General features: G+C 38.1%; 1 protein-coding gene across 4 annotated transcripts in view; it reads right to left on the bottom strand.

Moving 5' to 3' along the window:
* Window positions 1-12,685, bottom strand: part of OXSR1 (oxidative stress responsive kinase 1) — a 96,167-nt gene that overhangs the window by 28,420 nt on the left and 55,062 nt on the right. For 3 of the 4 annotated variants that reach the window (XM_084987082.1, NM_214342.2, XM_084987084.1), the window contains 5 exon segments: window positions 11,779-11,888; window positions 7,831-7,932; window positions 4,317-4,450; window positions 3,554-3,602; window positions 2,846-2,911 (listed from right to left, as the gene is read on the bottom strand). In XM_084987082.1, coding sequence (XP_084843208.1) covers window positions 2,846-2,911; window positions 3,554-3,602; window positions 4,317-4,450; window positions 7,831-7,932; window positions 11,779-11,888 — 461 coding nt within the window. 4 annotated transcript variants of the gene reach the window in all.

Genomic DNA, 12,685 nt, shown 5'->3' with positions numbered 1-12,685 from the left:
TACAATCCCACCAACAGGGTAATAGGGTTCCTTTTTCTCCACACCCTCTCCAGCATTTATTGTTTATAGACTTTTTGATGATGGCCATTCTGACTGGTATAAGGTGGTACCTCATAGTGGTTTTGATTTGCATTTCTCTATGAATGAGTAATGTTGAACATCTTTTCATGTGTTTTTTGGCCATCTGTATGTTTTCTTTGGAGAAATGTTTAGATCTTTTGCCCATTTTTTGATGGGGTTGTTTGGATTTTTTGGTATGGAGCTGCAGAAGGTGTTTATAAATTTTGGAGATTAATCCCTTGTCAGTTGATTCATTTGCAAATATTTTCTCCCATTCTGTGGGCTGTCTTTCTGTTTAGGGTTTCCTTTGCTGTGCAGAAACTTTTAAGTTTAATTAAGTCCCATTTGCTTATTTTTGTTTTTTTTTGACATTACTCTAAGGGGTAGATCTGAGAAGATGTTGCTGTAGTTCATTTCGGAGAGTGGCACTCTCTAAGAGTTTTATAGTGTCTGGTCTTTTATCTAGGTCTTTAATCCATTTGGAGTTTATTTTTGTGTATGGGGTTAGGGAGTGTTCTAATTTCATTCTTTTCCATGTGGCTGTCCAGTTTTCCCAGCACCACTTATTGAACAAGCTGTCCTTTCTCCATTGTATATTCTTGCCTCCTCTGTCATAGATTAGTTGGCTGTAGGTGCATGGGTTTAATTCTGGGCTTTCTATTCTGTTCCATTGATCTGTCTTTGTGCCAGTACCATACGGTTTTCAGGATTGTTGCTTTGTAGTATAGTCTGAAGTCAGGGAGCCTGATTCCTCTAGCTCCATTTTTCTTTTTCAGGAGGTCTTTGGCTATTCCGGGTCTTTTGTGCTTCCAAACAAATTTTAAAATATTTTGTTCAAGTTCTGTGAAAAATGTCCTTGGTAATTTGATAGGGATTGCACTGAATCTGTAGATTGCTTTGGGTAGTATAGTCATTTTGATAATATTGACTCTTCCAATCCAAGAGTGTGGTATGTCTTTCCATCTGTTTGTGTCATCTTTGATTTCCTTCATCAGAGTAAGGTCTTTCGCCTCTTTAGGTAGGTTTACTCCTAAGTATTTTATTCTTTTGGATGTTAAACGGGATTGTCTCCCTAATTTCTCCTTCTGATCTTTCATTGTTAGTATATAGAATTGCAGTTGATTTCTGTGTATTAATTTTGCATCATGTGACTTTGCCAAATTCATGGATGAGCTCTAACAGTTTTCTGGTAGAGTCCTTAGGATTCTCTAGGTATAGTACCATGTCATTTGCAAATAGTGATAGTTTTACCTCTTCCTTTCCAATTTGGATTCCTTTGATTTCTTTTACTTCTCTGATTGCTGTGGCTAGGACTTCCAAAACTATGTTGAAGATTAGTGACGAGATCAGGCATCCTTGCCTTGTTCCTGATCTCAGCAGGAATTCTTTCAGCTTTTCACCACTAAGCATGATGTTCGCTGTGGGTTTGTCATATATGGCCTTTATTATGTTGAGCAGGTGCCCTCTGTGCCCACTTTCTGAAGGGTGTTGGATTTTGTCAAAGGCTTTTACTGCGTCTAATGAGAGAATCATATGCTTTTTATTCTTCAGTTTATTAATGTGGTATATCACACTGATTGATTTGCAGATATTGAAGAATTCTTGCATCCCTGGGATAAATCCCACTTGTATCATGATGTACAATCCTGTATTTTTGGATGCAGTTTGCTAGTATTTTGTTGAGGATTTTTGCATCGATGTTCATCAGTGAAATTGGCCTGTAGTTTTCTTTTTTTGTGGAGTCTTTGTCTGGTTTTGGTATCACGGTGATGGTGGCCTCATAGAAGGATTTTGGGAGTATCCCTTCCTCTGCAGTTTTTTGAAATAGTTTCAGAAGTAGAGGTGTTAGCTCTTCTCTAAATGTTTGATAGAATTTGCCTGTGAAGCCATTTGGTCCTAGACTTTTGTTTGTTGGAAGTTTTTTAATCACAGTTTCAATTTCAGTTCTTGTGATGGGTCCATTCATCTTTTCTATTTCATCTTGGTTTAGTCTTGAAAGATTGTACTTTTCTAAGAATTTGTCCATTTCTTCTAGGTTTTCCGTTTTATTGGCGTATAGTTGCATATAGTAGTCTCTTATGATCCTTTCTATTTCTGTGATGTCTGTTGTTACCACAGTTTAGAATTGATTCATCAACTGTGTAATATACCTTTTCCTTTTAGTTGATAGCAGAGTAATACCTAGCAGAGTGGACTAACAATATTTGCTAAAAGAATATATCAAAGAATGCTAAAGAAAGGATTGAAAGGCGTTCTCTTATTGCTCAGCAGGTTGAGATTCTGACGCTCTCACTGCAGCAGCTTGGGCTGCTGCTGTGGCATGTGTTCTATCTCTGGCCCAGACACTTCTATATGCCATGGGCAAGGCCAAAAAAAAGAAAAGAAAGGATTGAAAATGAGTATTACTTGGAGTTCCCGTTGTGGCTCAGCAGAAACGAATCTGACTAGCGTCCATGAAGATGCAGGTTCAATCCTTGGCCTCGCTCAGTGGGTTAAGGATCAGGAGGTGCTGGGAGCTGTGGTGTAGGTCGCAGATGCAGCTCGGATCCCATGCTGCTGTGGCTGTGGTGTAGGCTGGCAGCTACAGCTCCAATTCGATCCCTAGCCTAAGAACCTCCATATGGCGTGGGTATGGCCCTAAAAAAGACAAAAAAAAAAAAAAGAGAAAAAAAGACGAGTAATACTCATACTGTTAACAAAGTATTACTTAGATACACTTTCAAAATGTGAAAGTAAATCTACCCTAAGTAATTTCCCAGAAAAACTCAGTTAAATCCCCATTTACCTTTTTGGCTCTTTCAGAAATGGTTGGTGCTCTCTGCAATATTTTTTCTTGAAGATATTCTTTATTCTGGAGAGGAAAAATAAGTATTTTCTCTTACAAGAACTTTTTATTGAACAAAAAAGTTAACACAGAAACATTCACAATTAAAATGTGATATAGCAACTGTTTTATAAAGAAGTTTGAGAAAAGTTTCCATTCTTTTATTCTGAATTTCATGTAATGTATCACTACCATGGCTTTATACATTGAGACAGAGCTTTAGTGTACTGTGTGAGCCATCACTGATGAAAATTTTGTTTTATCAGATGTCCTTTGGAATCAAAGTCCCTCATTTCCAACTACAGTAACATCTCACTTATCAGTTATCCTTCGGAAATGAGATTACTTACTAGTTCAGTAGTAAACCCTAAAATTAGAGGTCAGTATTTTTCACATAATTTTTCACTGATTGTATTTATAATAGAAAAGTTTAACATTCACTTTTTCCTCTTACAGGTTTAGCCTGACATTTAAATTTATTTATAGGAAAAATACATTTATCTTAAATACCAAAGATAATTTTACAGTACCCTTAGCAATCATTTCACCTACCATCATTCTTCCAAAAATAATAATTTCAAGATAATACAACATTTGAGGAGTGAGCCTAATTTAGGTAATTGAGGACGGTCATATGAACACATGAAATCAAAAGTTAGAATTTCCTACCTTTGCTTTTTGGAAAAATTTGTGCCTCAACAGTTCTGCTGCTGTTGGTCTAAAACCAGAAAAGAAAGTTTTTAGAGTTAATTAAAGTGTAATATGGGTTTTCATTATTCAAAATGAAAAAATGATTTCTTGAGCAGCAAGGTAAAAAACTCAGTGTACTCCACTTTTCTTAACCTGCTAAAAAGTGAAAAGGATAAACTCAGTACAAGACACTGAACAGAATTTTAAAAAATCAAATAGCAATGTTCTGATAATAATTACTGTAGGTTCTTTCAAAAATTCATTAATAAAATGTTTATTTTTTTTAAGTCAACTAATTTGGCAGAAGCAAGGAAATAAGTATGACTATTTGACATTAAATAAAACATTTGCTATGTGTATTTCTTTTGTTACTAAAATTGTAAAGTGCATTAAGATAGTTGTTTACTCATAACTTTTAAATGCAAATTGAAAACAAACCCTAGCACTAACTTGGCATTTTGGTGAGATATATATCTATATCTATATCTATATATATGATTATAAAAAATTAACAGGAAATAGCTTATTTAGGGTATACTCTATACTAAAAAGAAGGGAGAAAGTAATTTACTCAATTCCAATCTAATACAATGGTCTGTGTATATTTTTTCTAAAGTTTATATGCAGTTCCTTCGAATATGCAGCAATAATTCCCTGTGCATGTATGTATGTGATTCTTAGCCTTTCCCAAAGGTTTACATATTAGATCAAGAAGAAAAGTAAGCTTTATCTCATAGTCTACCTTTTTTCTGGATCCTTTTGAAGGCACAATGAAATCATTTTTCTAAATGACTTTCCGTATTTTTTCAGCATTTCTTTATCCTGAACACCAGTTTCCAAAGAAGGAGGATCATTCTGCAGTGTCAGCATTAAAACCTGTAAGAATTTTCAACATAATATAAACTTCTGAAGACTCATAAAGTAAATTAAATATTGTGGCTAAGATTTTCCAATAGAGACAACCTCAAAACATACAAGCAGAATTATTTTCTACAAGTTCACATCTAGGAGTTCCCATTGTGGCTCAACAGGTTAATAACCCAACCAGCATCCATAAGGATGGAGGTTCGATCCCTGGCCTTGCTCAGTGGGTTATGGATCTGGCTTTGCCACAAGCTGCAGATATAGCTCACAGACACAGCTTGGATCTGGCATTGCTATGGCTGTGGGGTAAGCTAGCAGCTGCAGCTCTGATTCAACCCCTGGTGTGGGAATTTCCATGTGCCACAGGTGTGGTTCTAAAAAGAATTAAAAAAAAGGTTCACATCTAGACAGCTGTTTTGATACTAGATTTTTTTTTTTAGCTGTTTGCACATAAGTAATATCCTATAGATAGTTGGTTTCCCAGAAAATACACCTGTAAGGGCTCAACTGTATCAATGTTGTATGTCCTTCAGTTGGAATCCTTTCTTTGTGTTCTTGGCCCCATTCTTACACCAGCAACGTATCTTGGAGATATATATATATATATACACACATATGTATATATATTTATTTATTTATTTTAATAGCAAAATTAAAAGTGTGACCTTGCTTACTTTATGTATTCATGGCTCTGTTTCAACATCACCCCTTGTAACCTGGCCTTCTCTTTCCATAACTCCTCAGAAATTTCATAGCAATCACTGATGATATCCTAGATTACACAACTACACAGTCCTCTTTTCAGTTCTCATTCTTCCTGCCTTCCCTGTAGCAACTGATAATCTTCATTACTCTGCCCATCTTTTTTTTTTTTTTTTTTTTTTTTTTTTTTTTGTCTTTTTGCTTTTTCTAGGGCTGCTTCTGAGGCATATGGAGATTCCCAGGCTATGGGTCTAATCGGAGCCATAGCCACCAGCCTACGCCAGAGCCACAGCAATGCGGGATCTGAGCCGTCTCTGCAGCCTACACCACAGCTCATGGCAATGCCAGATCCTTAACCCACTGAGCAAGGGCAGGGACCGAATCCGCAACCTCATGGTTCCTAGTCGGATTCGTTAACCACTGCGTGCCACGACGGGAACTCCTACTCTGTCCATCTTAAATTTCTTCCTTCTTTGACTTACATGGCAACATACTATCTTGATGTAAAAAGATTTAATTAATAAAGGTCATATATACATATAATGGGATTTGGGTTGTTTTGTGTTTTTCTGTACTGTTTAACTTCTTAATAAAAGTATACATCATTTCTCTAAGGACACAGTCAGCCAATACTAAAATCAAAAGGCTATAATCAGGGTTATTATTTGCTATTCAGAGTCAACTTATATTTCCTAAAAGAGAATTACTAAGGTTGGCAATATTTTTTATTTTGAGCAAATAGGTTAACATGTTTATGTCTGGCTACAATTGCAGCAGTCACTGCCTACAATGATAAAAAGTAAACCTTATCTTTCTCCTCTACCTCCCTTTAAAAAAGCCATTTATTGGGTCTAAAAATAGCCTCCCACCTTACAGTTTCAAAAAAAACCATCCTTTACAAAACCTTGTGAATATCCACTTACACCTAGCAGTTCTGACCTTTAGGAAAACCATGGCCTTAAAATATCATTAACCTTTTATATAATCAAAATTTCATTCAGGAGTCCCCGTCGTGGCTCAGTGGAAATGAACCCAACTAGTATTCAGGAGGATGCAGGTTCAATCCCTGGCTCCCCGGTTAGTGGGTTAAGGATCCGGCATTGTGGCGAGCTGTGGTATAGATCGCAGACACGGCTCATATCAGGTGTTGCTGTGGCGTAGGCCAGCAGCTATAGCTCCAATTCAGCCCCTAGCCTGGGAACTTCCATGTGCTATACCTGCAGCCCTTAAAAAAAAAAAAGAAAAAAAAAATTCATCCATCAAACACATAGGTCAATATCCATGTTTAAATATGGAGATACAGAGAGGTTTTTACTGGATTTCTCTCTCTCCACATTGTCAGAGCCCTAAAGGGGACAGAATAGCATTTTAAAGGTTCTGAAGTGCACCAAGATCACAGAGATGTGAAATATCACTTTGACAAAAGTTCTCAATAGTGGTCACCATTTTAAACAGGCATAGGGCAATTTGCAAAGTGATGCAAGCTGAACTATAAACAACAGCTAGAAATACAAACAGATACAGAATTCATATGCATATTATAACTAAGAGATCATATAGAGAAAAATGGTTACTAATAGTACTGGCAGGACCATTTTGAAACATGAATTTATTACTAATACTGGGGACATTGGGATTAAGAACTACTCCTCATGGGATATAATAGGCCTTTTAATAAAAGCTGCTTAATGTCCTACCACAAAGCAAAGTTTTATTCAATAACAATGAGAATAATACATAGGTATGGTATAACGAACACTCTGAAAAGGATTATCTTACTTAATTTGTAAAAAGCACTTAAAGCACAGATAAGTGCTCAATGAATGGAAGCTGTAAGTACTATAACATGGAACCTTTGGGAGTTCCCATAGTGGCACAGCAAACACGAATCCAACTAGGAACCCTGAGGGTGCGGGTTTGATCTCTGGCCTCGCTCAGTGGGTTAAGAATACGGCGTTGCTGTGAGCTGTGGTGTAGGTTGCAGACGTGGCTCGGATCTGACACTGCTGTGGTGAAGGCCAGCAGCTGTACCTCTGATTTGACTCCTAGCCTGGGAATCTCCATATGCCAAGGATATGGCCGTAAAAAACAAACATGTAACCCTTCCAACAACCTTATGAAGTAGAAATGATCATCATCTCCCCTCTACACAGATGACTGCAGGGAACACACATTAAAATGAGACAGATCAGGAGTTCCCTTCGTGGCTTAGATGAAACGAATCTGCCTGGTAACCATGAAGATGTGGGTTTGATCCCTGGCCTTGATCAGCAGGTTAAGCATCTGGGGTTGCCGTGAGCTATGGTGTAGGTCGAAGACGAGGCTCAGATCTGGCGTTGCTGTGGCTGTGGCTGTGGTGAAGGCCGGCAGCTGCAGCTCTGACTCAATCCCTAGCCTGAGAACCTACACATGTCACGTGTGCGGCTCTAAAAAAAAAAAAAAAAAGAGAGAGACACAGACAGATCAGGTCCTAATATCAAACTGTTACACAGTCAAGGGATGGTGAGTCATTATATAAAAAGATCAACTACAATGTAAAGTCATCCAATGCTAAATACCAAATATCTATAAGATTTTTAACTGCTAGAAGGAATTCAGGGCAGAATTCTATGGATAACAATATCAAAAAAAGTAGGAGTCTGAGAGAACTGGGACTTCAGTTGGGGGAGTACTTTGAATATGGACCTTACCTTCATTGGTGGATATTTATGGTAAGGAGCTGCCCCTGTGGCCAATTCAATTGCTGTGATCCCAAAACTCCAGATGTCAGCTTTGAAATCATAACCCCGGACCTGTAAACAAGAGAGAGACGTACATGATTACTTTTACCACCTTCGAAGCACATTTATTTATTTATTTTAGGGCCACATCTGCAGCATATGGAAGTTCCCAGGCTAGGGGTCGAATCAGAGCTGCAACCACTTGCCTACACCATAGCCACAGCAACATGGGATCTGAGCTGCATCTGTGACCTACACTGCAGCCCAATGGCAATGCAGGATCCTTAACCCATTGACCAAGGCCAAGGACGGAACCTACATCCTCATGGATACTAACTGGATTTGCAATCTGCTGAGCACAATGAGAACTCCTTATCACCTTAATTTTTATTTATTTATTTTTCATTTCACCTTAATTTTTAGAATGAAAAAAGCTGCAAAGGATGAAAGTATTCTTAAAGTTGTTGGTGTGAATATGTTGCCAAATATCTCTCCTTTACATGGTCACCAGCATACTAAATAAATATTCTAATTTTCTGTCCTAAGCAATATAGGAAGAAAAACAGGTTTTGGGGTGTGTGTGGTTTGAGATCTAAAATTAAAGCTCTACATTATGTCCCGCCTTGACATTAGGAAGGCCTCTAATGACCTAAACAAAATTTCCCTTCCCCACTCTCCTCCCAAGGACAAGGTTCCCTAAGTTCAACAATCCTGCTTATCAAATCAATCAGGTATATCACCTTGAGCAGCAGATGTCCACTTTGTGCCAGCCCTCAGAATTGTTCAAACAAGCCAATCACACCTTCACAAAGAAACCAAATGGCATCCCACATCCCATAGGCATACTACAAAGCCTGTCTCCTATAGCAACTGTTTATTCACTCCCTTCCTAAGTACAACCCTGTGAGGCATGCAGTGTCCTCTGCCTCCAGATATGTGTATATGCAAATAATAAACATCTCCCAGACTTCAGACAATATTACAAAGCCACAGTAATCAAGACAGTGTGGTACTGGTACCAAAACAGACATATAGACCAATGGAACAGAACAGAGAACACAGAAATAAACTCAGACACCTACGGTCAGTTCATCTTCAACAAAGGAGGCAAAAATATAAAATGGGAAAAAGACAATCCTTTCAGCAAGTGGTGCTGGGAAAACTGGACAGCCGCATGTAAATCAGTGAAACTGGAACACAACCTCACACCAAGCACACAAAAAAACCCCTCAAAAGTAAGACAAGACACCATCAAGCTCCTAGAAGAGAACCTAGGCAAAACATTTGCTAACATCAACCTTACAAGTATTTTCTTAGGTCAGTCTCCCAAGGCAACAGAAAGAAAAGCAAAAATAAACCAGTCAAACGGACCTACTCAAACTGAAAGCTTTTGCACAGCAAAGGAAACCATAAAAAGCACAAAAAGACAACTTACCGAATGGGAGAAAATAGTTTCAAACAATGCAACTGACAAGGGCTTAATCTCTAAAATATACAAATACATTATACAACTCAACAGCTAAAAAAAATGACAACCCAAGTGAAAAATGGGCAAAAGACTTGAATAGACTTTTCTCCAAAGAAGACATACAGGTGGCCAAAAAGCACATGAAAAAATGCTCAACATCACTGATTATTAGAGAAATGCAAATCAAAACTACTATGAGGTACCGCCTCACGCCTGTCAGAATGACCATCATTAATAAGTCTACAAATAACAAATGCTGAAGAGGATGTGGAGAAAAAGGAACCCTCCTGCACTGTTGGTGGGAATGTAAACTGGCACAAGCACTATGGAAAACAGTAAAGAAGTACCTCAGAAAACTAAATATAGAACTACCATACGACCCAGCAATCCCACTCTTGGGCATATATCTGGACAAAACTTTTCTTGAAAAAGACACATACACCTTATGTTCATTGCAACACTATGCACAATAGCCTAGACATGGAAACAAGCTAAATGTCCATTGACAGATGAATGGATTGAGAAGATGTGGTACTGGAGTTCCCGTTGTGGCTCAGCAATCAATGAATCCGATTAGTATCCAAGAGGACTCAGGTTCAATCCCTGGCCTTGCTCAGTGGATTAAGGATCCAGCATTGCAGTGAGCTATGGTGTAGGTCACAGACAAGGCTTGAATCTCTTGTTGCTGTGGCTGTGGCTGGCAGCTGCAGCTACAATTCAATCCCTAGCCTGGGAACCTCCATGTGTGTGTGGCAGGTGTGGCCCTAAAAAGGCAAAAAATAAATAAATAAAAATAAAAAAATAAAAGAAGATATGGTATATATACACAATGGAATACTACTCAGCCAACAACATGGATGGAACTAGAGACTCACACTAAGTAAGGTATGTCAGAATGAGAAAGACAAATACCATATGATATTACTTATATCTGGAATTTAATATATGGCACAAATAAACCTTTCCACAGAAAAGGAACTCATGAACTTAGAGAACAGACTTACGGTTGCCAAGGGAGAAGGGGAGGGAGTGGGATGGACTTGGAATCTGGGGTTAAGAGATGTAAACTATTGCCTTTGGAATAGATAAGCAATGATATCCTGCTGTATAGCACTGGGAACTATATCTAGTCACTTGTGATGGAACACGATGGAGGATAATGTGAGAAAAAGAAGGTATATACGTATGTGTGCCTGGGTCACTTTGCTGTACAACAGAAATTTGACAGAACACTGTAAACCAACTATAATGGAAAAAATAAAAATCATTTAAGACATTAAAAAAAATAATAATAATAGTAAATTGCTGTCAATCTCATGAGGTCCACTGTCCAGTGCTGTGCATTCAGCCAGCCCCATAACCCTAGGGTAGGAAGCCTTCCTTCACCAACAGGGTCAATAGAAACACTGCAACAGAATAAAAAGAAGATTTATATGCTACATACTGAGTTTGATATACTTATAAGACATGTGTGTAAAATATCTATAGGGAGTTGGAAATATCTAACTGCAAGCTTAAAAAACAAGACTAGACAGGATATAATTAAGAAATAATTAACAGATGGGAAGTGGAGATAAAAATTTCTAGTGAGTATGTAAATTCAAAGGAAAAGTTCAGAAACAAGGCACTAGTATGCAGTGTTGTTAAGTATTAGAAGGAAAGCCAGAGGAGAAGTCAGAGAAATGACCCAAGTAGGAGAAGAGTGAGGAAGCTAAGAAGTGAATAAAGGAGGAAAAGGTCAACAGTTTGAAAACCCATAAAGAATACAAGCAGCAAAAAATGAGCACTGGATTGGAGAATTAGCTGAGTTTCCGTTCAATAATGGGATGAGTGACATCAGACTGCAGTTATGTGAGACAACTGGGAAATAGGGACATGTAGAAAACTAGTCCTTCATGAGCCATAGCGATTAAGCTACATATAAAAAGATGAGGTCATTTAATTTGTACTAAGGAAAGTATTAAACCAATCATGATTATACCCTTCCTTGGATTGCCTTTCATATAACTATTGAGGTTTATATGTTCTTGAAATGTTCTAGAGGTTTTTTTGGGGGGAGGGGGTTGTTTGTTTTTTAATCATAGACCAAAGTCTTAAACAAGGTACAGAGATGTATTTCCCAAAGCCAAACCAGTAGACCAAACAAACGCAAACTATTCAGTTTGTTTGTTTGTTTGTTTATTTGTCTTTTTGCCATTTCTTGGGCCGCTCCCGCGGCATATGGAGGTTCCCAAGCTAGGGGTCGAATCAGACCTGTAGTCGGCGGCCTACACCACAGCCACAGCAACGGTGGATCCCTAACCCACTGAGCAAGGCCAGGGATCTAACCCGCAACCTCACGGTTCCTAGTCGGATTCGTTAACCACTGAGCCATGATGGGAACTCCTTCGGTTTTTTTAATGTTCTAACAAAACCTTAAGTCATTTTAAACAAGATAAAAGACACAGTACCTGTTCCATAACTTCGGGTGCCATCCAGCAAGGGGTTCCAACAAAGGTCTTTCTCACTTTATTTCGGGTTATGTCACCACCAGTTGCTAAAAAAGCACTAACCCCAAAGTCTAAAATAGAAATACAAGAGCAAGGTATTAAAAGTACAGTAACAAATAGACAGGAAAACATTGTTATATAGTTATAGTTCTATAACACATAGCAAGACATTTTCTCCTCTTTCTGCAGAACTTCTTGACTAAATTAAGATACAGCTTAGGGGTTCCTCATTCCATTCCTCTCACCTCCACACATCATCATCTCAGATTTTTCTCCTTGCTCCAATTCATTCTTTTCATTTTACTAAACTGAAATTCTATATCCATTAAACAATTATTCCCACTACTCCTTCTCCCTAGCCCCCAGCAACCACCACCACTCTACTTTCTGTCTCCATGATTTTGACTATTCTAAGTATTTCACATAAGCTGGAGTTCCTGCTGTGGCACAGTGGAGATGAATCCAACTAGGAACCATGAGGTTTCGGGTTCGATCCCTGACTTTGGTCAGTGGGTTAAAGATTTGGCATTGCCGTGAGCTGTGGTGTAGGCCGGCAGCTGTAGTTCCAATTGGACCCCTAGCCTGGGAACCTTCATATGCCAAGGGTGTGGCCCTAAAAAGCAAAAAAAAAAAAAAAGAATAAAATAAATAAATAAATAAATAAAAAATAAGTATTCCATATAAGTAGAATCATACAGTATTTGTCTTTTTATAACTGACTTATTTCACACAGCAAAACATTCCAGGTTCATCTGTGTTGTAGGATACGCCAAGATGTCCTTCCTTTAAAGGGTGAGTGATATTTTATTGCATATATATATATGCCACATTTTGTGTATTCATTGATCTACTGATGTACGCTTAAGCT

The sequence above is a fragment of the Sus scrofa genome, chromosome 13 (assembly GCF_054392235.1).
Source record: "Sus scrofa isolate SSC_HxYL_T2T_F1_AM1 chromosome 13, Sscrofa_HxYL_maternal_Yorkshire_Landrace_v2.0, whole genome shotgun sequence".
In the NCBI taxonomy this organism is placed as follows: domain Eukaryota; kingdom Metazoa; phylum Chordata; class Mammalia; order Artiodactyla; family Suidae; genus Sus; species Sus scrofa.
This window is presented reverse-complemented; position numbering and strand designations above follow the sequence as displayed.